The 27,001-nt window shown below is 38.9% G+C and overlaps 1 protein-coding gene across 1 annotated transcript in view; it reads left to right on the forward strand.

Annotated features, from left to right (window-relative positions):
* Window positions 1-21,121, forward strand: part of USP32 (ubiquitin specific peptidase 32) — a 116,585-nt gene extending 95,464 nt beyond the window's left edge. Inside the window, exons 25-34 of the mRNA XM_090290834.1 lie at window positions 836-947; window positions 2,232-2,443; window positions 8,174-8,358; window positions 9,546-9,632; window positions 10,422-10,542; window positions 14,505-14,696; window positions 15,744-16,032; window positions 17,107-17,531; window positions 17,986-18,078; window positions 18,893-21,121. Coding sequence (XP_090146960.1) covers window positions 836-947; window positions 2,232-2,443; window positions 8,174-8,358; window positions 9,546-9,632; window positions 10,422-10,542; window positions 14,505-14,696; window positions 15,744-16,032; window positions 17,107-17,531; window positions 17,986-18,078; window positions 18,893-19,066 — 1,890 coding nt within the window. The 3' untranslated portion in view covers window positions 19,067-21,121. The remainder of the gene's footprint in view (window positions 1-835; window positions 948-2,231; window positions 2,444-8,173; window positions 8,359-9,545; window positions 9,633-10,421; window positions 10,543-14,504; window positions 14,697-15,743; window positions 16,033-17,106; window positions 17,532-17,985; window positions 18,079-18,892) is intronic.
* The last annotated feature ends 5,880 nt before the right edge of the window (window positions 21,122-27,001 follow it).

The following is a 27,001-nucleotide window of genomic DNA, read 5'->3' on the forward strand; positions in this document are numbered from 1 at the left end:
AACTGGGGACCTGGCCTGCAACCCAGGCATGTGCCCTGACTGGGAATCGAACCAGCAATCCTTTGGTTCGCAGGCTGGGCTCGATCCACTGAGCCACACCAGCCAGGGTGATGGTGGTATTTTTAAAAGAAGAGAATTATGTAAGCCCAAGGCTACCTGTATGGAGTGACCTAGCTATGTTACTACAGTATAGATTTCCCCCAGCAACTGCTGCTGCTACACTTGGCTGCTCTTCTGTATTACCACTGTCGCTAGAGTTCTTCTTAGGTTAAAGTATTTAATGTATTTATGAGTGCTGTTTTTTAGTATTTATTTATGAACACACATACCCCACATCCCCTATCCCTGGCCTTTCAACACACTAGGAATTTACAGAGTACAGACAAATTGACACAAATCGCTTCTTCCTCCATACCAACTGGAGAAATAAGCAATATAATAAATATATTGCCAACCCTAAACTGAGCTCCTACCGTTAGTATTATTTATATTCATCTTTGGGGTTTCTGAACAAACTTCCCCACTTTGTTGACCTTTTGTCCATATGTAATACAAAGGTGGGATCTCTGAGGGTTTTGGGTTTACGTGCCTGATATGAAGGACAAAACTTAAGAAACCAGTTATACAACATACTTCTTTCCTATGGAAAGGGTAATGGTTCTGTCATGGAGGTTAGTTTATTAAGCTTTCATCTATTAGTTATTTAAGAAATATTATTCATTCATCTTGTTTGTGTAAGTGATGAAAGCACCTAAGATACTCACTTCAAATATATCACATTTTCCGTTTTATCTGAACCATCTCCCCCTTCTTATCTTTGCCTCTTTTTCTATAGAATTTCCCTCAGGACAACCAAAAAGTACGACTCTCAGTGAGTGGATTTTTGTGTGCATTTGAAATTCCCATCCCTGGATCTCCAATTTCAGCTTCGAGTCCAGTACAAACAGGTATGGTAGAACTAGATCTTCTTTTCATTATTTTAGCTTTAAACACTGGTCCACAGGTTATCATCCTTTTTATATCTGTTTGGGCTAAGGCTATTAAAGCAAAAGAATTTTGGAGCCTGAAGGAAACCTTTATGATAATTTGGCTCAAATTTTTCATTTTATAGATGAGGACCTAAAATTCAGAGAATCTAAATAACTAAGTTAAATAGATAATAACTAGTTCATCTACCACTGGAATTCATACCTCTCTTTATTCTTATCTAATACTTACATGGCAACAGATGGTGCGAGGATATACTGTCAGAAAACATCACAATAAATATAACTAAAAAGGAATTTGTTTATCTAATATTGCATATGATTTAATATGGTCATCTTATGAGTCTTTTGGCCAGTGATATGGTTTTTTTATTAATTTTTATACTACTGATCATTAGATTCATTCCCCAATTATAAAGGGCTTCTGAGAGAATGAGGTTCCTCTCATTGGCACTTAATAGACAGGACTGATGGATTGGTGGAAGATTTAATATTACTTTATTGTTTAGATCTTCACTGACCAATAGAACTCTATGCAGTGATGGAAATTTTCTATAATCTTTACCATCCAATACAGTATTCACTAGTCACATGGACTGCTAAGCACTTGAAATGTGGCTGAGACTGAGGAAATGTGTTTCATTTTAATTTTAAAACATCATTTATCAGTTGTAACAGATGTACCACTCTGGTGGGGGTTGTTATTAATGGGGAAGGCTATGCATGTGTGGGGCAAAGGGTATGTGGGAAAATTCTGTACCTTCGTTATTTTGCTGTGAATCTAAAACTGCTCTAAAAAATAAAAATAAAAAATAAAAAATGGAATCATAAAAATGAAATAATAAAAAGAAAAGCAATATCTGTCTAGACACTACTGTACTGAACAGAGTATTTTTAGAGGAATAGAGAAATTAATTTTTAGAGAAGAGGACAAAGAAAACAAGTGGTAAAACTATTTGCATGCCACAATGTGGTATTGATAAAGGTTTCTGCAAAAATTCTACTTATACTTTGTAGCAATTATTCTTGCCTTGTCATTTAGTCTTAAGTGTGAGTTATAAAAGTAAAATCTGAAATTAAAATCTTCTAATTAACCTAGATTTATTATTTGAAATATAATTTCTCCTTTTCCTTTGTAAAAAGAGACTGTAGTATCAGTGGTCTGGGTCCTCACAATATTGGAGAAAAGAGCAAAGATGTAAGCACCACAAGCTCATGATGCTGTATTTACCTTTAAATTTGTAGATTTATCCTCTTCCCCATCTACAAATGGAATGTTAACCCTAACCACCAATGGGGACCTGCCCCGACCAATATTCATCCCCAATGGAATGCCAATCACTGTTGTGCCATGTGGAACTGAGAAGAGCTTCACAAATGGAATGGTGAATGGTCATATGCCATCTCTTCCTGACAATCCCTGTACAGGTTACATCATTGCAGTCCACCGAAAAATGGTTAGTTTAATGTTGGGCAGGTTACTGGTGGTCTTGCCAGTGTCATTTGTGAAACACAGTCATTTCTGTCTTTGCAACATCTTTATTGTATGCACTTACAATGTATTATGTATTGTAAATGATCACAGCCTATGTATGAAATGGCATTTCTCACTCATATATTAAGCAACAACAAGATAGCAGTACATCAGAATACTATGTTCTTTAAAAACTTCGTCTCTCTTATATGTTCATGTAAGTGTGGATGCCTTTGGAGAAGTTCTGTTTATTTGTTTGTGAGGAACACCAAAAATGTATGATGGTGAAGAGGCAAGAGGGAGGCTTTGGGAGTGCTGGCTGCATTCTGTTTGATGATCTGGCCAGTGATTACGTAGCTATTTGCTTTGGGCTAATTCTTTGAAATGTACTCCCTCTCCCTCTTTTTAATTAGTAACCCCTGACTAAAGTGAGTTTCTGACCATTTGGACAATGTTATGTGGACCATGTTTTAGACAGGATTGTATGAGTGGACAGTCTAGAGAATTACAGGACACATTTGTGACTTGGAATTGTCTTTTAAGCACAGCTTGTACTGGTCCCATCAGCTAAAATAATTGGGTAATTCATGCATTTCCTACATCTTTTTTTACCGAGCATTGTCAGATCATATATTAAGAATTCCGGCCCTGACCCATGTGGCTTAGTTAGTTGGGTATTGTCCCACCAAGTGAAGGTCACAGGTTGATTCCCAGTCAGGGCACATGCGTGGGCTGCGGGTTCGATCCCCAGTTGGGGCACATGCAAGAGGTAACCAATTGATGTTTCTCTCTCATATCAATGTTTCTCTCCCTCTCTTTCTTCTTCCCACCCCCTCTCTCAAAAAAAATTTTTTTTACAACAAAAGAACCCTGATGTACTCTTTAAAATCTTTAGAAAACAATTCTCTGCAATTATCATGTAAATGTTGTATAAAGTGCATGGTAATTCCTACAGCATCTTATACAGGTCTTTGTAATTATTGGACCATAAAGCCATATTGGCAGCTTTAAATTTTCATCTTTTAACCAGTCCCCTATTTCTAGTTTCCTTTATGGTCTAGCAAGCTGCTTTTGGGAATACATAAAATTGATGTTACCATCTGTCTGTCCCAAGTCAGCTCATTTTTACCATTATTTCTATGAAAAACAACAACATTCTCCTAGGCTAAAGGCTGGAAGTGTTCTTGGGTTTTTCCCCCCTTTTCTTCTAAAACCTTATATCTAATATATTACTAGAACCTTTAATTCCTTCTTTCAAAACACTAATTGAATTTATCATTTCATTGTCATTGCCAGTGTCTTTTCCTGAATTATTTCTTTTTAAAAATATTTTTTTAAATTTTCAATTGCACTTGATATACATTATTACATTAGTTTCAGGTGTATGAGGGGGGACCCAAAAAAACCAGAATTTATTATTTATAAAAAATTATGTATTTATTCTTACCCGTTTAAACTTCAGTCACTTTCAAAGTACTCTTCATTTGATGCAATATACCTGTCGAGACATTTTTTCCACTGCTCGAGACAGTTTTTGAAGTCATTGATTTTGATGCCTTTTAGTGCTTCTGCCATTTTTTGTTTCACCTCTTCCACATGGGTAAAACATTTCCCTTTGAGGACTTTCTTCATCTGAGGAAACAAAAAAAAAGTCACTCGAGGTGAGGTTGGGTGAATAAAGAGGGTGGGGCACGGGAGTCATGCAGTTTTTGATAAAAAACTGCTGAGAGTGGTGTGGACAGGTGTGTTCCTAAATCACCAGTCATGAAATGGGCAAACGTGTTGAAAGGTCTTCAAAATTTTCACTGAAGCTGAACAAAGCCTCTCACAACAATGCCAGCTGGTACACTGATACAGATGGACTCCTAGAACACTCACCTAGCAGGGAAAGCCTGTACTACACAGGCCCTGGTCTCCAGATATAATTCTGTTTTGGGGGGGCCCCCTTCATACAACATAGTGATCAGACATTTGTATAACTTACAAAGTGATCACCCCAATAGTCTTATTACTCCTCTGACATCATAGGTTGTTATTACAATATGCCAATTCTTCTTTTGGACATTTTTTTACCTCATGGTTGAACTACCTTGAAAGTAGTTTTTCTTCTACTCCCTTCTGCAAGGTAGGGGAAAAAAAAAGGAATAAGGCAAGTTAACATAGGCAACAATATTCAGGGAATAAAGGGAGAAACAGAAAAACAGCGTATTGACACAACAACTAAAGGATAAGTCCGTTTCAAAAAAGAGAAGGAAAGGAAGAAAGGAGGGAGGGACGGAGGACAGATACACTGAGAAGAGTAGAGGAATTGAGATTGTTGTTTGAGTTTAGTGAAAGATTTTAATAATAAAAATATAAATAAAATAAAACTTATTTAGTAAAGTAAGTCATCTGCTGAGAGCTGGACTAGAATAAAAGAAGTTTGAGGAGAGAACAACTAATTAAATTTTTAGGATTTTATTTTACTTTATTTTTTAATTATATTTTATTGATTATGTTATTAGAGTTGTCCTGATTTCTTTCCCCCATTGCCCCCCTCCATCCATCACCCCCCCCCCAGGCAATACCCCCACCATTGTTTATGGGACATGCATATAAGTTCTTTGGCTTCACCCTTTCCTATATTGTACTTACATCCTGATGGCTATTCTGTAACCACATATTTGTACTTCTTAATTCCTTCACCTTTTCACCCATTCTCCCCCACCCCCACCACTCATGTGGTAACCATCAAAATGCTCGCTGTTTCTATGATTTTATCTCTATCTTCTTGTTTGCTTAGTTTAAGATTCAATTGATAGATAGGTATTTTTGCCATTTTATTGTTCATAGTTTTGACCTTCTTTTTCTTAAATAAGTCCCTTTAACATTTCATATAATAATGGTTTAGTGATGATGAACTCCTTTAGTTTTTTCTTGTATGGGAAGCTCTTTATCTGCCCTTTAATTCTAAATGATAGTTTTGTTGGGTAGAGCAATCTTGGCTGTAGGTCCCTGCTTTTCATGACTTTGAATATTTCTTGCCAATCCCTTCTAGCCTGCAGTTTCTTTTGAGAAATCAGCTGGAAGTCTTATGGGAACTCCCCTGTAGGTAACTAACTGTTTTTCTCTTGCTGCTTTTAAGATTCTCTCTGTATCTTTAACCTTTGGCATTTTAATTATGACGTGTCTTGAAATGGGGCTTTTTGCATCCATCTTGTTTGGGATTCTGTGCTTCCTGGGCTTGCATGTGTATTTCCTTCACCAAATTAGGGAAGTTTTTTTCACTATTTTTTCAAATAGGTTTCCAATTTCTTGCTCTTTTTTCTTCTCTTGGCACCCCTGTGATGCAAATGTTGGACCTCTTGAAGTTGTCCCAGAGGCTGCTTATATTATCCTCAGTTTTTTGGATTCTTTTTTCTTCTTGTTAATCTGATGGGTTGTTTTTTACTTCCTTATGTTCCAAATCATTGATTTGATTCTCGACTTCATTAACTCTGCTGTTGTTTCCCTATAAATTGTTGCTTATTTCAATTAGTGTATACTTCATTTCTGATTTATTTTGTTGAGGTCCTAAGTTCCTTGAGCATTCTTATGAACAGTGCATCTGACGGATTCCTTATCTCCAGTTTGTTTATCTCTTTTTCTGGAGTTTTGATTTGTCCATTCATTTGGGCCGTTTTTTTTGACTCCATGTCTTGGGAATGTGGCCTAATGAGCAGGTGTCCTCTAGGGTCCAGTGGCACAGCCTCCTCTATCACTCAAGCTGGGTATTCTAGGTGTGCCCTTTGTGTGGGCTGAGTACACCCTCCTGTTGTAGTTGAGCTTTGATTGCTGTTGGCAGATCAATGGGAGGGATTTACCTAGACCAGTCAGCTGCCATGACTGGCTATGACCACTGACCACCAATCTCTGCCCTCCATAGAGGATCAGCTGTGCAGAGTCAGGGTGGTGGTGTTCCCATGTGGTCTGTAGCTGTCCATTCGGTGCCCTGGCCCTGGTGTTTCCCTGGCAGTGCAGGCCAAGGCCAACCCCTACCTATTTTGTCCGGGGTTCCCTGCCTGAGCTATAAAGCAATCTGAGATGGCTGCTGCTAGTGCTGGGCCTGGTGCTCACTGAGTCCAGCTATTCCTTGTTTGAGAGGATTTAGGAAGTTGTGAAGCTTGAGCCAAGACTAACCATTTATATGGAAAAGCAGGTTGGGTGGTCCCATGAGTTGGGCGGGGCGGAGTCTCTGGGATTCTCCAAGATGGGCCAGTGTTAGCCAGGTTGATGACGTCTCTGATATGGCACCATGCGGACTCTGTTGGGGGAGGGTTTAGAAAAGGCACAATGGCCTCTGCTTGCTTTGATACCAGAGACTTTAGTTTTTCTCTCTATGCCACTGGTGCCTTTCAAGCTGCCACCCTAGTGCTGGAGCTCAGAGGGAGTGAGTCTGGGTAGGTGAGTCCATGTGTGAATTTTTTAAGAGTAACTGCTTGGGGCTCCAGCAGTTTCTTCCACCTACTCAATCCCTACTGGTTTTTGCAGCAGGAGCTGTGGGGACTTATCTTCCTGGCACTGAAACCCTGGGCTGGGGTCCTGGTGTGGGGCTGGGACTCCTCGCTACTGAGATATCCCTCCCAAATTCTTATCCACCACACATCGGTGAGGGACCAGCCCGTTCCACCTTTGCACCCCTCCTACCCCTCTGGTTGGATATGGTTTCTTTAATTCTGCAGTTGTCACACTTCCATTCAACTCAGTTTCTGACAATTCTGAGTGGTGGTGGTTCTGTATTTTTGTTGTAATTTTGATGTGGCTGTGCGAAGAGGGGAGCCATATCTGCCTATGCCACCATCTTGACCAGAAGCCTGTTTTTATAATTTTAAAAAATAGTTGTTCTGAACACTGTCCGCATTTCTGTGGGTCTTTAAAAATACTGACGTGAAATGGGGTCTTAAAATCTTCTGTTTAGTTAAGCTTAATTGAATAACAGCAAAATAAAATGCTTGAGAATCTGAAATAAAAGTCTTTTCACTTAGAAACTAGCTAACCCTTAGTAAGTTTATAAGTGGTTGATTTAGCGTGTCTACTACATAAAGACTAACTTAAAAAATTAAACATCCAACTGCATAGCAGCCTTTTTTAATAATCCTAAACTCCCAACAATCTATTATACTAAACTTTGTTTTATTAAGCAACCATTTCCAAGCTAATTTTGCACAGTCTCTGTTTTGTAAGGAATTTCATAAAAATCTTCTTAACTTACTCAAAGCAAATATTTTAAAATTTAACCTTTGCTTTTAATTGATCATGTATTTAAAAAATAAAAAAGACTTGATGTAACAACAGTTTTCAACAGCTAATTTTTTGAAAATTGTGGTTTGAGGGAGTTTTGGTTTATTGGCATACTTTCTAAAGAAAGGGTTTTAATTGCTTAAAAGTCTTAAGCTACAAAACTATTACTAGTTTTTACATGTATTCAGTGTGTGCATGAAATGTTTTATCAGAGAAAACTAGTTTGCAAATATTAAATGCTGAAAATCTAAGTCTGATAGACAGCTACTCTGAAATTGGCAGCACCTCAACCTTCCAATGATTCCACTGTCACAATTCTTTTCATATGAATAAACAGTGATAGTGACTAATTGGAAATAGTAGTGGTGAGTGTCATTGGCAGTCATAGAAGAACAAAAGGCAGGAATCAGAGGCTTATCTTCTCAGCTCTCTCTCCTCCTATTTGTACATACAGATAAGGACAGAACTATACTTCCTGTCATCTCAGAAGAATCGCCCCAGCCTCTTTGGGATGCCACTGATTGTTCCATGTACTGTGCATACTCGGAAGAAAGACCTATATGATGCAGTTTGGATTCAAGTATCTCGATTAGCCAGCCCACTCCCACCTCAGGAAGCTAGTAACCATGCTCAGGATTGGTGAGTTCAGGGGAACAGCCTAGACCTGTGATTTCCAAACTCTAGAAGGATTTATATGAATTTTGTGTGATTTATGGGACCCATTTTATGTAAGTTTAATCACTCTTTGATAAACCATCCAGGGAGCATGCAATTCAACCATTTGGTTTGATCTTTTGTACAGGAGAGACTATATAGCTTCTTTTCATTACCTAGACATTCTAGTGTCCAGTAATTCTTTCATTCACTAATCCTTCCTGCTGATTCTTTAAGTGCTTCAGATAATGTCCTTGACTTCTGTTACTGCAAAAGTAGAGAGTAAGAATTCATTAGGAAATTTGTGTCATCTTAACCCTCTGAAATTCAGAATGGGAGCAACAATGTGCATATCTATACATGAACTCTGAAAAAGTCTCATGTCATAACAAATAATTCAGTTGGATTATTTCCATACTCTGTCATTTTAATGTGGAATAATTTCATAAATCTAGTTAAAGAAAATAAACATCTTGCCCTAGTCAGGTAGCTCAGTTGGTTAGAGCATCATCGTGATATGCCAAGGTGGCAGGTTCAATCCCCAGTCAGGGCACAATATAAGAATCAGTCAATGAACACATAAGTAAGTGGAACAACATATCGATGTTTCTTTCTCTCTCTCTCTCTCTCTCTCTCTCTCTCTCTCTCTCTCTCTGTTTCTTCCCCCATCTTTCTCCCCCTTCCTCTCTTTCTCTAAAATCAAGAAATAAACTTTTTCTTTTTTAAAGCTTCTAAATATATAGTCAAATTTTCTAAAAACCATTATGACCTTTCAGTTTTCTGTGGTGTGTCAATACTCTTGTCATGGGAAGGTCTAATTATTTTACTTTAATGTGAATTAAATCTTCTGATAGGATTAGGGCTTTATAAAGGATAATTGGTGTTTGATTAAATTATCCTGTAAAATTTGTGTGGACCACATGAACTCTCAGAGACATCTGGCAGTCTAGTACATCTACACTTCTGTAAGCAGGGATACAGCGTGGGAGCCCTGAGTGTGACTGGTACAGGGCACAACTAATTGGTTAAGAGGAGCAGCCTAGAGCTGAAAACATGAGCATACTGCTATGAGAAATGCCCCTTCTTAGATTTACTTCACGGGAACATGAAAAGAAGTTGAGACCTTAAATCAGAAATGTTTCTTATACTCTTTGGTTTATGTTCTGTTTCAGTGATGACAGTATGGGCTATCAATATCCATTCACTCTACGAGTTGTGCAGAAGGATGGGAACTCCTGTGCTTGGTGCCCATGGTATAGGTAAGGTGACCTTCTGCAAAAGAAAAATTTAAGTAACCTTTTTCATAAGGTTTCCAGGTTTCAGATGTAATAGTGAATAGTGAGAAGCTTGAAATAAACTTGGGAATTGTTCACCTCTTCCTTGTGAGGTCTATAGCTTACATTTTACTTTTGAGATGTAGCTGGTTTTGTAAACTATATAGTCTCGTCAAATTCATAGTTTATGATTAACATTTAGCAATTCTGAGCTCAGTAGAATGTCCTCTACTTACTAGACCTTGCTGGAAGTCTGTTTGGATTTTAGAAGAGTTATGAAGATTGATTGGTCAGTATTGTTCCAGGTTAGAAAATGCCTGAGTACTGAAGTCAGCCTTCAGAAGACTGTAATAGAATTAACAAATTGAGTTTAACATAGGCATTGGAACCATGGCTTTGTCATGCTCCCTCCCCCACCCATACATTTTTATATACATTTATTTAACATGCCATTTACAAACAAGGAAATGGGTGTTATTGTACCGGATAAATTGTCCTCAGAGCATGAAATAACTGAATTTAGGCTTTCTTTAGAGGTGTATTATCTCAAATATCCAATTTTCATATTATTTCTTTGCCACAAAGACTTGAGAAGTGATAAGCAGGATTCCCTACAATACTAATAATCATAATACATATTTGTGAATTTATCAGTCTGAAGCATGAAGCCCAAGAAGGAATGTATAGAGAGGTAGAAAAAGAGACTATTTCTGATAAAGAAAATCTTGTTTATTTCACAGTTATTTTTTCTTCAGTATATTTTTCCCTCTTTAGATTTTGCAGAGGCTGTAAAATTGATTGTGAGGAAGACAGAGCTTTCACTGGAAATGCCTATATTGCTGTAGATTGGGACCCCACGGCCCTTCACCTTCGCTATCAAACATCGCAGGAAAGGGTAAGAACCCAGGGCCACCATAAGATGGTAGTTTCTATGTGTAAAATTTTTTCTCAGTTTAACTATATCTTGCCATTTCTATTGTAGATAATTTAGGTACAACCACAAAAACATTCACTGGCATTCTCTGTGGCACTTTATATATTGACTTGATTACATGGATGTTTCTGTTTTCCCACTTCTAGAGATAATTGTATTGGGGCTTTAAAATTCAAAGATACTACTAATAAATAAATCTTGTAACAAAACTGTAGGTGTAATTAAGAAGTATGTCCTCTGGCCCTGACATACCAATTAGTAAATATCTCACTGCCTGTTATTAATTGTTATTGAAACTGCAGCATTTGGTAGCCACAGTTACTTAGCTCAAATGCATCCCTGGGCTATAGCTGCCATCTTTAATGTGTTACAGTGATTAGAAAAATCAGAAAAAGAATTGAATGTATCAGGATTGGACAACTTAGAGTACATATCAATGGCTGTTCACACTTATCATTCCTCTACTGCCACGCTCTGGCCAGAAAAATTTTTAAATTTTGAAAGTGTTACTTCAAAAAGAACACTAACTCCATACCTTAAAATGGTTGCCAAATGCTATTTGAAGGGTAGATTGTCTAGGTAGCTTGAGAGTATAGATAAGACAAATCTGATTAAGGGGAAAAAAGCTATAGAATCAAAGGAATTTTTTTAGTCACATGAAGAATTGTGGCTTTTGCATTTATGTAGCTCTTGATGGAAATTTCCTTTACTGTGTTCCGTTTAGATAAGTTAGTAAAGATAATCGACTTTTCTGTCTTTTTGTGCTGTTGAGGAGTGGGAAAACTACCAATTCCAGACCTAGTTCGCTAGTTCCCTATTTGGATCCCTCAGTGTCCCCACACACCCAAAGCTCCTGGCAGCTCTTACTAGCCAAGGACAAGTGTAATTTGTGGATACTTGCCTAATGAAAGATCAGTGGGCTAAAGGAATTTGAGAAGTTAATTTGGTAGATCATGTTCACTGTAGCAAGGTCATTCAGTAACCTCAGCCATGCTTCATTTGAACAGGGAAAATTTTAGCAATTGATAGAAAAGATTCCTAAATCTTTGCCAGCACAGAATCTGACAGGACATTTTACAAGACAGTCCTGTCAAAGATGAAAAATTATTTGGCTCTGTAAATCCCTCCTTGTTTTAACAAGCCCAGTGTCAATCTAAAAAGTTCTGGAGGACACCCCTTTCATAGGCAGAAGGGCTTACCTGACCTGTTAAATCTCACCCCATTTCCACTTCCAGTGATGCTGCTAGGACACCATGGGAACCAAGTTCCAACTGAGATATTTTGCCTTGCTGGGAGGTGGAGCCAAATGACTAATTTCTTCCTACTTAATATCTCTTCCTACATGTGGTTTCTGTGTGTGTTTGGAGAGTCACGTAGACAAAAGAGAGACCTTGGTTTAAACTTGAGATTATTGCCCATATGTTTTATACTTTTTATTTCAGTGATTTCCCATCTAGAAATTACCCTAGGGAAATATTCTGTACTTTGCTGGCACAAATCTTTATTGTAGTATTTTTTAGAAAAGTAAAAAATTAGAAACAACTTATATTTGTCCCACAGTAAATAAAGCATTATATAATAATTGGATAAAATAGTATACAGTCATTAAAAATCATGATTACCAGGAGTTTTCCCTGACACGTATCGGAAGATACTCATGATATCATGGCTGTTTTTTTAAAAAGTAAGGTAGAAAGTTGCATATACTGAAAAACCTCTTCAGTATTAAAACACTATTTAGGAAAAGGACAAAAGAAAATCTGCCAGTATTTTGACAGTGTTTGTCTTTGTATTAAAAATATAAAAAACCTGCCTGTCTTTGTACATTTTTCACTGTTTTCCAAAATTTCTGCATGAATGTTTTATTTGTTAAGCAGAAAAAAAATAGAGAGGCAATTGCCTCCCCCCAGCCCCCGGTTTGGACCTTACATTCCTCAATAGAAAATTAAGTTAGGTAACTTCCTAGAGCTCCCTCTTTTTCTAGTATTATAATGTATGAAAGCTATTACTTCATTTCTTATGTTTTGTGTTAAGGATGAGCTTTCAAGCAACTTAGAAAAAAGGAAGAGGGTGCCAATAAGTAATTTAGAGTATTTGAATAATAGTAGAGAATCTGGCAATGGATCCCAGGAGGTAGAGGGAATCTTTGTCATTTAGGGAAATTTTAATGATAAATAAAAATTATTGTCGATCCACAAACGTTTTTTTATTTTTTAATCAATCTTCCTTCCTCCCTGTCTCCATCTAGCTGTATAGCCTGTGTTCTATATAAAATATAGTCAATAAAAATCAGCATTTTTTTTATAACTTACTGTAATTTGTGGTTGGCCATAAAGCATCCTTGGTAGAACTAATAAAGATAATGTTTAACTGGTTATGAGAAAAGAAACACTCACTACTGTGCTTGATATACCTCTTCCTACTCTGATTACAGCAACCATGATACAGTATGGTTGTTTGTTTTGTTTTGTTTTCTTTTTTTTAAGAATGTCAGTTTTTTCCTTGGATGACCAGATTTAAAGATGATGAGAGTTAGTATCAGAAAAGAAATCAGTGACCCAAAGTCAAGCCGTATTATATCCCTTTTAAACTAGCTCTTCCAGAATGGATGGTGATACAATGCTAAAACCCTTAATTGCATGATCGACCTTAACCTTGATGGTTTATAGAAGCATTTGGCAGCCTCTGACTTAGTCCTTCTCTCCTGTAGGGAAAAAGTCACCCCTGAAAACCTAGTTTAAACTGCATGTCCTGAGAAGTGCTAGTTTGTAATTTGTAGTTCCCATTGTGAGCTCAGGGAGGGAAACATGAGGGAAATTGCCTCAGGCAAAGAGAACCAATTCATGTTTTGAAGGGAGTAGTAACTGGAGGGATGGACATGTGTGTGACCTTTGCCAGAAAGAGAGCATTTATTGTTGGACTTGTATTCCAGACTCCACCCTGGGATGAAAAGATCCCTGTGTGAAGTCTCACAACAGCATTCCCAGTCCTCATACTATGCCTCACCCCCCCCCCCACCATGGATCTTGATGGCTTATTAAGTGACAGCCACGTATCATGAGATGAAAAAAGTCTTCCTTTTCTGTTGCATTCTAGGCCCCTCCTCCTCTCCCTCCTCCTGACCCCCGCCACCTCTAGCACACAGCTTACACATCTACCCTTTGCTGTCTCTCCTTTCTTATACCTACCATCTTCTCGCTCCAAAGCCGAGCATGGTTAACAAGACCAGAGAGGTTTGGCAGGTATAAGGGGCCTTCTCAACAAAATCCGGCTCTTTTGAGCCTGATGTTCTTTTATTGCAGTCTCAGATGAGGAGGTCCCATGATGTAGGGAGATAGATAATGATACACATGGTATTCTGATAACTGTGTTACATGGCGTCTCTATGCAAATGAGTTGAATCCTGTGGGGTTTAACGCTCTGGTGTATTGTATTCTCAGGGTGAGCTTTTTTGTACCTTTCTTGTTTAATTCAGATCTGGCATATGTGTTCCACTGGTATTTTTTCTAGCCTCTGTAAAGCCTGCAGCATACTAATAATGTTCTGTCTTTCTAGTTAAAAAATAAAAGACCTAATCTGAACACCCTTGATTTGACGGCTAACTCACATATAAGCTGTTTTAGGATTTCAGAATTGTAAGATAAATGAGCAGTTTCATGTTCGTTTTTGTCATTTTGAGCCATTCAGAAATTTTCAGGAAGAGCTGTGGCCATACAAATAGAAATTTGATCTACGATGTTGATGTGATGCTTGTAAATAAATGTACAGATGCTGTATTTGCTCAAAGACTTTTAGTCTGCGTTATATTTTCTTTTTCTTCATGTAGAATAAAACAAGGGCAAATCCCCTAGAGGATGATGCCTAGCCAGGTGACCATTTTAACCCCCCCCCCCCCCCATTCTTCCTATTCCCTCCACTCACAGGTGGTAGATGAGCATGAGAGTGTGGAACAGAGTCGGCGAGCGCAAGCTGAGCCCATCAACCTGGACAGCTGTCTCCGTGCTTTCACCAGTGAGGAGGAGCTGGGGGAAAATGAGATGTACTACTGCTCCAAGTGTAAGACCCACTGCTTGGCAACCAAGAAGCTGGATCTCTGGAGGCTTCCGCCCATCCTGGTATGTTACAATCCTGCCTCTGAGAGACCAAGAGTGGCAAAGAAGGAGAGAAACCATGAACAAATTGTTTGTGTTATTTTTGAGAATAAAATCCTCCCACCGTAGTACTTAAAACACTTTTGCTGTGCACATAGAAATTAATTGTTCTATAGATATTTGCTACCTCCTGCTACTAAAGAGCAGACAGCCTAAAAGGAGAGAAAAGTCATGTAGACCTGATGAGCACTTCTGGCTCTACGGAGAAAGGAAGCTTTTGGCTCATCCTTAGTGGACGATAGAAAAGCAACTGAGCCTGGAGCCCCCAGCTGCACTGTGTGTGGTCACGTGGCTGCAGCACACTGCTGAGTTAAGTGTGTGCACAAGCTCACACATGCAGTGGGGGTTATGTGTTCTTTTGAATTTGATTTACTTCTGCCTTCTCCCTTCATGGATTAGGAGACTCTTGTGTTGTTTGTCAGGAGGCTTTGAAGTGACCGATCTTATTCATTTAAGAAGCTTTTTTCTTGAGGATGAAAGTATCATAACAAGTGTAACTGTAAGGCAGTGGTATATTTTAACCAGATCTTATATGCATTTTTTATTCATAACTTCTTTCTACTACTTTGTAAGATTATGAATATAGGTGTTTTGTTTTTTCTTAATCCAGAACAACTTCCCAGCGAAGAATACGCAAGTAATTAATAACATTAATTAGCTAGCTCTAGGGATGGAAACACAGGGAAGGGAAGAAGAGAGCCAGGGCATTCAGTAGTCTCCTTAGAGAGTATCTGTGAATGAATCATCTACGATATTGGAGAGAGGTAGAGGTCAATGGGGGTCATGAACTCAGAAAACAGAACAGGATGTGCAAATATAGGTTCCAAGGATGTTGAAGAAATTTAGAAAGAGTTTTAGATATACACAGGCTATGAAATTAGGGAGATTACCACATTAGCCATATAGCTAAAGGAAAGTGGCCCTACTGATAACTGTGTTACATAATAAAATTTTTCTTTTGTTATCTTCGGAACCCTTTAACCCAGATGTTTTCTATCTTTTCTTCTCCAGATTATTCACCTTAAACGATTTCAGTTTGTAAATGGTCGATGGATAAAATCACAGAAAATTGTTAAATTTCCTCGTGAAAGTTTTGACCCTAGTGCTTTTTTGGTACCAAAGCACCCAGTTCTCTGCCAGCGGAAAGCACTCACACCCCAGGGGGATGACCTCTCTGAGACCAGGGTCCCAGCAGGAGAGGTGAAGAAAGTGGATGTGCAGAACTCAGCAGGGGAAGAGGATGTACTCCTGAGCAAGAGCCCATCCTCACTCAGTGCAAACATCATCAGTAGCCCCAAAGGTGAAGAAGCCTAGGGGGAACCTCAGGAAGCCCAGACATCAGCCTGAGGGGAGCTTCCCTGGGACCCCTGTAGGGTGCATGTTTCTCTCTCTCTCCCACTCTAGAGCAACAGCTAAACGAGATGGAACGAACTTATCTAGAATCAGACCTATCTAAATGTGAACTGTGTGACTTTTAGCAAGAGATACAGCCTCCCTAAATTTACTTTTTCACTTGTGAAATGAAGATAATACTAAATTCACAGAGTGCGAGGATTTCCTATGTCAGGAATGAATTAACTTTATGTAATGCCTGGCATATGGTGAACATATGGTAGTTGTTGTCCCAGTTCTCTTATGGCAGAGGCTCTCAAAGCGAGGTCCAGAACCCCTATAGAGTCCCTGACACCCTTTCTAAGGGCCCGGATAATCCAAACTCTTTTCATAAAAACACTTTCTTTGTCATTTTCTCACAAGTGTGCAGTGAGGTCAGCCAGCATGATAGGATGATATCATCAGTGAAATATGTCCTTGTATATTGTATGTGGTGCATATTGATAGATGTAACCCATAAAAAAAAAGTTCTAGAGGATCAACAATTTTTAAGGGTATGGAAGGAAGTAGACAGAGCTACAAAAAGTTTAAGACCATATAAGATTGTTGTGAGAAGTAGAGATAATAATAGAGTTTCCAATACCATGCCTAGCAATAGTAAGTACTTAATAATTGGTGATCGTATTTTTTAATATAATTTTACAAAAGAGAAGGATATGTATTTGTAAAACTCCTTAGGGCCTTAGTCTAAATAATAATTGTTTTAAACTAAACCTAACCTAAATCACCTTTCCACTATTTTCTAAGTTCCTACATGGTAATTCACATTTTCAGGACATTGCTGTATTTTCAGTGCTTGGCATTGAGGAGGACAAGAATGTAACTTATTGGCTACATAATAGGAACTAAAAAGTAGCCAGTCAGGACTCTGGTCTTTACCACTATATGTACACTTGTGAAGGTGGCTTCAAAGCTAACATTTGGTGACTGGTTTAACTTGTGGTATTTGAATTTTATGAATCTTTCCTTCTCCCTTTGACAGGTTCGCCCTCTTCATCAAGAAAAACTGGAACCAGCTGCCCCTCCAGCAAAAACAGCAGTCCTAACAGCAGCCCACGGACTTTAGGGAGGAGCAAAGGAAGGCTCCGGCTACCCCAGATTGGCAGCAAAAATAAGCTGTCGAGTAGTAAGGAGAACTTGGATGCCAGCAAAGAGAATGGGACTGGACAAGTTTGTGAGCTGGCTGATATCTTGAGCCGAGGGCACATGCTGGGGGGCAGCCAACCTGAGCTGGCCACCCCTCAGGACCACGAAGTAGCTTTGGCCAATGGATTTCTTTATGAACATGATGCATGTGGCAATGACTACAGCAACGGGCAGCTTGGAAACCACAGTGAAGAAGACAGCACTGATGACCAAAGAGAAGATACTCGTGCTAAGCCTATTTATAATCTATATGCAATTTCGGTAAGGGGTTTGTTGTACGGTTTTCAGAACGATCTGCATTTTTTAGTGCTTTGTTCATTCACCTTTTTTTCAGGGCTTGCTTATTTGCTAAGCATTTAGCTTGGTGAAAGACCAAGTTAGCATCAGGTGTCTTGGCCTTTTGGATAAAATCCATGATGCTCACAGAGTAATGTGGGGGATAGTCATGTAATCATTATAACTGGTCATAGGTTCAAGTTATTCACAGATGTATGTTCCTAAGGAATTTTTATAATACAACTATAAAATATTTAGATTTGGAGCTTTTAAATTTTGAATTTTGCTTTTTGTTTTGTTTTTGTGAAAATGTTATATCATTCCAGAACTTTCCTTCTTAACCAACTAAGTGATTAGTGTTTTTCTAATCACTTAGTACTGTCCCCTGCCCAGAGTACTGTTAACTAGTAACATACCTCCACTTTCTTCTCTCTTACAGTGCCATTCAGGAATTCTGGGCGGAGGCCATTATGTCACTTATGCCAAAAACCCAAATAGCAAGTGGTACTGTTACAATGACAGCAGCTGTAAGGTAAATATTCCCAATCTTTGAATAAAAGAAACAGATAATTCTGGGAAATATTTGTTGAAATAGTGGACTTTCTTCTAAATAGAAATAGAATTTTCTGTTTGAAGCAGTATGTAAAAAGCTTTAGTATTAAAGGAACAAAGGTGATATGCAAAGGAGAGAATGAAGACATGAGTAGTAAGGGAAGAAAAGTATCGATTAATGAGAAAAAGTTTTTGTCTTTTCAGCTATTAGGATTTGATGGGGGCTTTCTGGTCTTTTTTTTTTTTTTTTTTAAGATTTTATTTATTTTTTAGGGTGAGGGGAGGGGAAGGAGAAAGATAGGGAGAGAAACATCAATGTGTGGTTGCGTTTCACATACCCCCAATTGGGGACTTGGCCTGTGACCCAGGCATGTGCCCTGACTGGGAATCAAACCAGGGACTGTTTGGTTCACAGATTGGTGCTCAGTCCACTGAGCCACACCAGTCAGGGCAAGGTCATTCTTTTTAACTTGTCTGCAGTCAGAATATTTTTCCTAAAACAGACACTGAAAATAATGGGGTTTATTTCAGGGGCAGGTATGAGACAGCCAAAATATTAAGCTAATTGAAAGCGAACAGATTTGGTAATTTAAAGAAGGTTGGTTCTCCTTTTCCTGGGAAGGATTAAGAGCCAGCAAGAGATAGCTTTTTTTTTTTTTCCAGTAGTAATATTTTTTTAAGTATATTTTATTGATTATATTGTTACAAGAGTTCCAATTTTTTCCCCTTTTCTCCCCTCCGCCCAGCACCCCCTGAGATAGCTTTTTTATTGAAGGCTTTTCTTGTCCTTTCAGGAACTTCACCCTGATGAAATTGACACCGACTCTGCCTACATTCTTTTCTATGAACAGCAGGGGATAGACTATGCACAATTTCTGCCAAAGATTGATGGCAAAAAGATGGCAGACACAAGCAGCATGGACGAAGACTTTGAGTCTGATTACAAAAAGTACTGTGTGTTACAGTAAAGCTACCACTCTGGCTGCTAGACAGGCTGGTGGTGAGGGAGATGATTCCCTGTAGCTAACATTTGGCAAAAGCGTCACTGAAAGGCAAGCTAAATGTACTTATTTTATCCTGTGACCCTGAAGCACAAAATAAAAATCCTAATTAGAATAGCAGTTAACATAACAGTAGTAATAATTTGGTTTGGAAGTGTCTCACACAAGTTCTCTGGCAGAGAACTTTCAGGCAGAGCCCACCGTTAGCCTGTAAACAAAAGGGTTTGGCGCCAGCCCCCTGGGACCAAATAAGAACTAAATTGTGCTTGTCCAGATATGAAGAAATATGTAGTGAGTATAGAGTTTACCAATGATCGTGACAAAATACTAAGAATTTCCTTGAAGTCAGTAAAACAAAAACATTAGTGTTGTCTGGGGACGACATGATATGCTACCTCCTTTTTCCTGAAGTTTTATTCCATTATATTGACAAGATGGAGAAAGCAAGATCATGAAAGTATGCAGAGGATTCTTATGACATGGACACAGATTTTTCCATTTATTTTTTAAAGCATTTTCCCACTCCTTTTAGGTCTTTCTTTTTGTTTTTGTTGTGTTTGAGACACAACCAGTCATGGTGGCAGAGCCATATGTAGTGCTCAGTCAGTTTGGAAGGGAGAATCTCTTAAAGTCTGTGTGCCTTCTACCCAGGACCTTGTTTGGAGACACTGTAAAGGAAAAAAAAGAAAGCATCCTGGGAAGTCCAGCTAAAATGGCCCTCCAGATAGAGGCATCTTACTTTGGAGGATACTTTAAGTGTCCTCAAAAAACGTATTCCATACCCACTGCTGAGTGTGACCGGGTAGTTGCCAATATTTGCACCATCTCCGCTTGCACACGTTGCACAGAAAGCTTCTGAGAGGGAAAGTGGCATTAAAGCTAAATGGTGTTTCACTCTTAGTGGTTATTTTTCTTTGTTTCTTTGTTTTGCACTTTAAAAAAGGAGAGAGTACATACAAATGAACTTTTCAAAACTTGTTCATAGTTGATGGCTATAAGGGCTATAAATTAACTTGAATGGGGTATTTCCCCCCATAATATTAAGTTTAAAAACAAAACGCATCTCAAACATTGATAGTATATATTTTTAATGAAATTGGTTGTTTTAAAAGTAAACTTCTGTTTCATTTGTATGTTCATTTGTTTTTTATGTTGGTGTTTGTCTTTTTTTAAATTCCACAGTAGCGGTCATCAGAAGTTATGTTTCTTTGCTCACTTTATTTTTTCCTCTGATAATTCAAGACTGGAACAAAAATATAAATGTTATTTATTTCAGGCAGCATTTTTTTTCCTGTGTTGTTTTAAAATATATATTCAAAGTAAATATTTCACCTTTTTTTCAGTCTTTTTGTATTCATCTGGATCCTAGAGGTTGGTTCTCATTAACTGTCAGATTCCATTTCCCTTCCTTCCTCATAGACACTAGGTACCCGTGTAATTTAGCATTTGTGTTCTGGTATCTGAGGCCAGTGACTTACCCAGTTCTTCTCATGGCACTTGGAAAGGTTGTCTTACATGGCTTTCTAAGTGGAAGACTATAACTGCACGTAGGAAGGAGTGGCCTAAATGGTGTAATGTGATGAAGTCAGACAAAATCCAGACTTTATAGTTTTGTGATTTTTAGTATATAAAATCTGTCCATTCCTACCTGGACAAGTCCCATGAAAAAATGGAAGATTTTAAATAATTTTCTTACAGATGTTTTATTTAAATAGGTAGCACAGCCTACTAATGTTGTTTGATCTATGTTTGTTATATTGGTTGTAATTAATTTTTTTAATCCATAACTAGCAGAAGATTTATTAAATTAACTATTAACTACATTCACCTTGTAAATTACTGTATAAAACTTGTTGACAATGCACTGACTTTAGAAAGATGTTAATGTACATAAATAGAATGTAAATAAAATAGTGTTGATGTACTAAAATATGAACTGTATAAAAAAGTATTGGTAATTGTATATGGAGTGTACCTGTTTATCTGTAACTATTATCCAAGCAAATTAAATACTGTGGATGCTCTATGTGCTCTTTTTCCTCTACATAAGTAAACACCAAAAAAGCAAATTCTTCAGCCTTTCTGTGACCCTGTTCTAATTCCCCGACTTGAATAATACCTCCCTGACTTAGAAAGTAGATGCTCCATCTCTGAAAGAGTGGAAACTGTGTTTGAGGTAGGACAAGATACCTACACTGACCAGGTAAATTGATTTAAACTTGGCTCACATCCCTGTTAGGAAATTATTTGGAAGGTGTCGTATGGGTGGGGAGAAAGGGTAGAGAGCAGGTGATAAACTGCGAATTGATGAAGGAGGTCTTACAGTTAGGAGATAAGCTGAAGAAAAGTAAGACCTCTCATTTGTATAATGTCTTGAAATGATGCCGAGAAGCCAGAAATGTCCCTGATTGTCTCTCTGGGAGGTCTCCAAAGAGGCAGTCAGCAGCATTGAGGAGGGTTGAAGATTTAGAGCTGTAGGTCCCTCTCCTTTAGCCCCTGTTTGTCTACCTTTAAAATTAGAATACCTACCTGTCAGGCTTATTTTAAGTAAATGAAATATATAAATGCCTGGCACAGTTTCTTGGTAAATGCTCAATGAATGTAAAATCCTGTCTCCATGATATCCAATCCTGTTTTTCAAAGCTTTTTTTTTTTTTTAACTCCCTTGTTATACTGATGCTAAAAGAATTTAATAGCTCTGTGCTCACCTTCAAAAACAGGACTACACATTAAAAAATGTATAGAAAGATACGTTGAATCAGCAGCAATGGTAGTTTGCTTTAACAGAAAAAGGATCTAAAACATCATCAGAAAGCACAGCTTCTAAAGTGCCAGCTTGTGTCTCTGGCTTTTTAAAAAGGCAGCCTGGGAAGAGACCAGCTTATGGAGATGGGTAAGCATTTCGTTTCTTGTTTCTAAATGGCCCTGTAAATTGAGAGAGTTCTTCAGTCTCCTAGCCTCTCTGGCTAAGGATGGCAATTCTACATGGAATCTCCACCACTTGGTGGCATTGCTTACTGTGGGTTCCTTAATGGCAGATCCCATTGAGTTGGAGCAAGTAGATGAATTGCTGCATTTCTCCAGCTATTTTAAAGATGAAATATAGAATTTTACTAGGCTAGAGCCAGAATGTGTAACTTAAGGAGCAAAGATCCCAGTTTTCCTTGATGATGTACCAGCAAGTTCTTAGTATTGGAATCTTGAAGTCAAAAATACACGCAGCTCTATGGTCAGAGACCCACACAAGACAGAACAATAAAACGAGGCTGTCTGTAGGTTTGCCAAACTTCCTGAACAATGGGAAGCAAGATAGTAAATAAGAGTGCAAGAGTGGAAACTCAGGCCTATAGGGACTAAGTTGGGAACAGAGTGTAAGAGAAGCAGGTGCAGACACGGATGAGAATGGAGACTAGAGAGGACTGTGGTGGGTTCCAGGACCCACATCCATCCAAAGGGTCCATTTAATTGTTGCCATGCAGGACTGTGGACCCCAGTGTTAACAATCTTGTTTTGTTTTTTTGTCCCCTTAACAGAAGCCAGAAATCCAGATATCAATACAAAGTATCCAATTTAGAAATGTTGGCAATTTTTTTTTTTTTAAGTTAAACGTTGAAACATTATACTTTCCAAATAAAACCTCTCTGCAAGCCACCAGTTTACACCCTCTGGTAAGTAGAAAGTTCATGGACTTTGAGCCCATTAAGCCTGACACCTATTAGGTATCAATAGTATTCCTTCCTCACTTAGGGAAACAATACAGGTAAACTATAACTATATTGTTATGATTGAGTTTATTTCAGCCCAGAAGCATATAGCTAACATGTGAGCACATAATAGGTATAGAGCTTTGTGCTAGATTCTCAAGGAGCACAGTTCCCCACCTGGCAATTCATCAGTATCATAAAATGTGCTTGTTAAATGTACTGATTCCAGAATTGCACCCATTGTTATATTATACCTGTGTCTGGGCTTACCTACACCCAGAATTATGAGCTCCTCTAACCATGCAGTCCAAGAATCTGTATTTCAGTAAGTTCCTCAGGGGAGATATTTGGCAGCTAGTTTGCATTTATGGAAACCACTGCTCCAGGGAATGAATTGTGACTTCCATCGTAGCCAGGGAAAGATGCTAAGCATGTGCACATGTGTAAGCAGGAGTTACAGTAATTAACCAAAGCTTCCTTGATATAATTGTCTCTGATGAAGTGCTGAGGACGTCAGGCAGTAGTTGACAAAGTACTTAGGGAAAACCAAATGGGAAGGGAAGTGAGCTGCACCATGAAGCAAGATGGGGATTTTGTCCCAGAAGTGTGCGGAACAGTCTAGCAGTCTAGACAGACAAGGGAGCAAAGGTGGTGCATTGCCGAGGCTGTATAGGCCTGTTTGAGCTGAGCTGAAGGCGCAGGAGGAGCACAGTAGGAGAGAGCAAGCAGGGAGAAACCATGTTGTGAAGGCTTTTGAAGGTCAGACCAGTTATAAATGTTTCACCTTGTCAAGTATTTTGGTATGATTGTGAAACATTTTCATGTGGTTTACCTAAGTACACATTAATCTACTTAAAGACCATTTTATTATAAACAAATGTGTTTGCTGTCATTTTTCTCTTTTTCATACACACAATCCACTTTTGCTGAAATTTCTCTTGGTAATGAACTTTGGATCTTACCACAAGCCCAAGAGGAATACAGATGGATACCAGGCTTAAAGTGCTCCAAGAAGATCAAGTAAGTGGAGGAAAGAGAAAAGGAATCGGGCAGGAAGTAGGAGAGAAATAAGAAGGACCTTGGAAAGGGAGAAAGCATGCTGGAGAGAGGCCAGTCATAGGTGAGTGTGGCCTAGAGAACAGAGGCGAGGAGGGCCCAGAAAGCGGAGTGGAGTTAGGTGGAGTTAGTGGAGGTACCCACGGCCTTGGTAGCCACAGGGAAGCGGGTGGGGGCAGGGGGTGTCCGCTTCTTCAGTTCACAGCAGGATCCTCTGCTGTTTATGGCTAAATCCCAGTGCTCACTGGGATAATAGATCTAGTAGGGAGAAGGGAACTTCCAAATTGGGGATGAGCAAGGAGTCTCCCAGAAAGGATCAGGAAATGCCTGTGGTCGTCAGAGGCTGCTATAGCCCCAATTTCAGGGCAGTCATAAATGATACCACAGAAAGTAGTGGACTAGAAATACAGTCTGCAATGTTTGCTCTACTCCTTGCAGAATTGTATGACCTTGAGCGAGTCACGAGTCTCCTGCATTGTAAATAATGAAAGGGTTTCATTAGGCCCGCTTGTATTTTGAAACAACATTGGGACTGGATCCTTTCTTCCAACTACAATTAATCTGAAGGACTGAGACCTAAAGCAGAGAGGTTGGAGTTGCTCAGGTTGAAGTAAGAGTAGGAGGGTGGGATGCTGCTTGATCAACCTTGAGGGCTCTGGATCAAATGTCCACTGCAGTACCTTTGACCTCTTAAGCATTCAGAAGGTTGATCATGCAGTGCTGCTGCCATACCCGAGGAGTTCCCAGACAATTCTTCCCAGTGACAGGAGAGATTCTCATTTGTTGTGCTGGAAATTGTGGTGGCAGCAGAGGGAACCTTTCAGAACCCGTTCTGCTACTCTCAGTACATCTGGGTGGGGAGGAAAAGCCAGCCAGCTAGGGCAAAGGCCAGTCAGCCTTCCTGCAGAGACCACAAGTGGTACCTGGCTCACCTGTGGCTGAGCATCGGTAGGGAGCCAGCCCCAGGGCCTGTGGCCTTTCATTGTGTCAGCTGGAGAAAGTTACTGCTGCCACTCCTTGTTTGCAGAGTTCCCTGGAACTTGGAGCTGTAAACATCCTCTCACTTTGGGAGAGATGGGAAAGGGAGAGGCAGTTTATCACTCATAGGTCAAACATTTGTTGAATACTATTGACATAAGAACATTCAAACTTGTAGAAAATTTTATGAGTTCATTAGAGTTTATTTGGGCCAAAGAGAGGATATGATTGGAAGGAAGATCTCAACTGAGAAAAAATGCTTCAGAAAATGACTGCAGTTCCTTTTATGCATGTGGATTTAAGGAGGGACTATAAGGAGGGCTACATGAAGGTGGGAGAAAGCAAGGCGGGGATTGGATTATGGGATAGTTAAGGTTATGTGCTCTCCAGTATAGTTACGCTTCCCAGGGTATGAAAAAATATTTAATTTTATCTTTTTGAATTCTATTTTATTGTTTATGCTATTATAATTGTCCCAATTTTCCCCCTTTGTTCCCCTCCATCCAGCTCCCCACCACTCCCTCAGGCAATCCCCACACTGTTGTCTATGTCCGTGGGTCATGCATATATATATATATATATATATATATATAGGCTAATCCCTTCACCTTCTTTCAACTAGTCTCCACTCCCCTCCCCTTACAGCTGTTAGTCTGTTCCTTGTTTCTGTGCCTCTGATTCTATTTTGCTCATTTATTTTGTTCATTAAATTTCACATATAACTGAGACCATATGGTATTTGTCTTTCACTGACTGCCTTATTTCACTTAGCATAATAGTCTCCAGGTCCATCCATGCTGTTATAAAAGGTAAGAATTCTTTCTTTTTTACTGCTGCATAGTATTCCATTGTGTACATGTACCACAGTTCTTTTATCCACTCATCTACTGATGGGCACTTAGACGGTATCCAGATCTTGGCTAATATAAATAATGCTGCTATGAACATACACAAGAACCAACTCAAAATGGATAAAAGATAAATGTAAGTTGTGATACTATAAAAACCCTAGAGGAAAACATAGGCAGTAAAAATTTCAGGTATCTTTTGTAACAATACTCTTGCTGATATATCTCCTAGGGCAAGGGAAATGAAGGACTACATCAAATTAGAAAGCTTCTGCACAGCAAAAGAAACCATCATCAAAATGAAAAGGGAGCACATTGTATGGAAGAATATATTGGCCAATGATACATCTGATAAGGGTTTAATCTCCAAATTATATAAAGAACTTATAGGACTCAACCCCAGGAAGACAATGCAATTTAAAAAATGGGCCAAGGACCTCAATAGACACTTCTCCAAGGAGAACATACAGATGGCCCATGGACATATGAAAAAATGCCCAACATCACTAATCATCAAAGAGATATAAATTAAAACCACAATGAGATATCACCTCACACCTGTCAGAATAGCTATCATCAGTAAATCAACAAACAAGTGCTGGCGAGGATGTGGAGAAATGGGAACCTTAGTGCACTGCTGGTGGGAATACAGGCTAGTGCAGCCACTATGGAAAACAGTATGGAGTTTCCTCAAAAAATTAAAAATGGAACTGCCTTTTGACCCAATGATTCCACTTCTGGGAATAGATCCTAAGAACCCCAAAACACCAATTCAAAAGAATAAATGAAAAAGAAGTACTTCAAAGGTGTGTTACCTAGATGCACAAAAACAATGGACAGGGCTTGCTTAAGGCATAGATATACCTTTTACTAAAAGTTATAGACATGGGGTGTGACCACTCACCATGTCCTGCCCAGTTAGTAATTAATGATCAGATCACTCTGTGATGGTCATTTTGTTAGATTGTACCACCTCCTTTTTCACCCATAGTACCTACTATGTGACATAAAGTTTAGTCCTGCACTTGAAACTGAAAGAAAAGTTGAAGAGAGCACTTAGACATTGAATGGACATCTATTTGCCAGACCACAGTCTGCACTTTTCATTCATTATGTACTGCTCACTCCAGCTCTGTGAGGAAACAGACTCAGCAAGATTAAGTCTCTTGCCCAAAGTATCACAGATAACAAGTAGGATACAAACGAAGGTTAACCTGGCTGTTTCTCTACCATCCCACTTCCTCTTGAACTGGACTCTGTAGTCTACAACTAGCAACTCCTGACAAGACAGTCTGTCACTGTGAGTCTCAGTGACC

This window comes from Furipterus horrens, unplaced genomic scaffold (assembly GCF_987537825.1).
Source record: "Furipterus horrens unplaced genomic scaffold, mFurHor1.1.pri manual_scaffold_11, whole genome shotgun sequence".
Taxonomy (NCBI): domain Eukaryota; kingdom Metazoa; phylum Chordata; class Mammalia; order Chiroptera; family Furipteridae; genus Furipterus; species Furipterus horrens.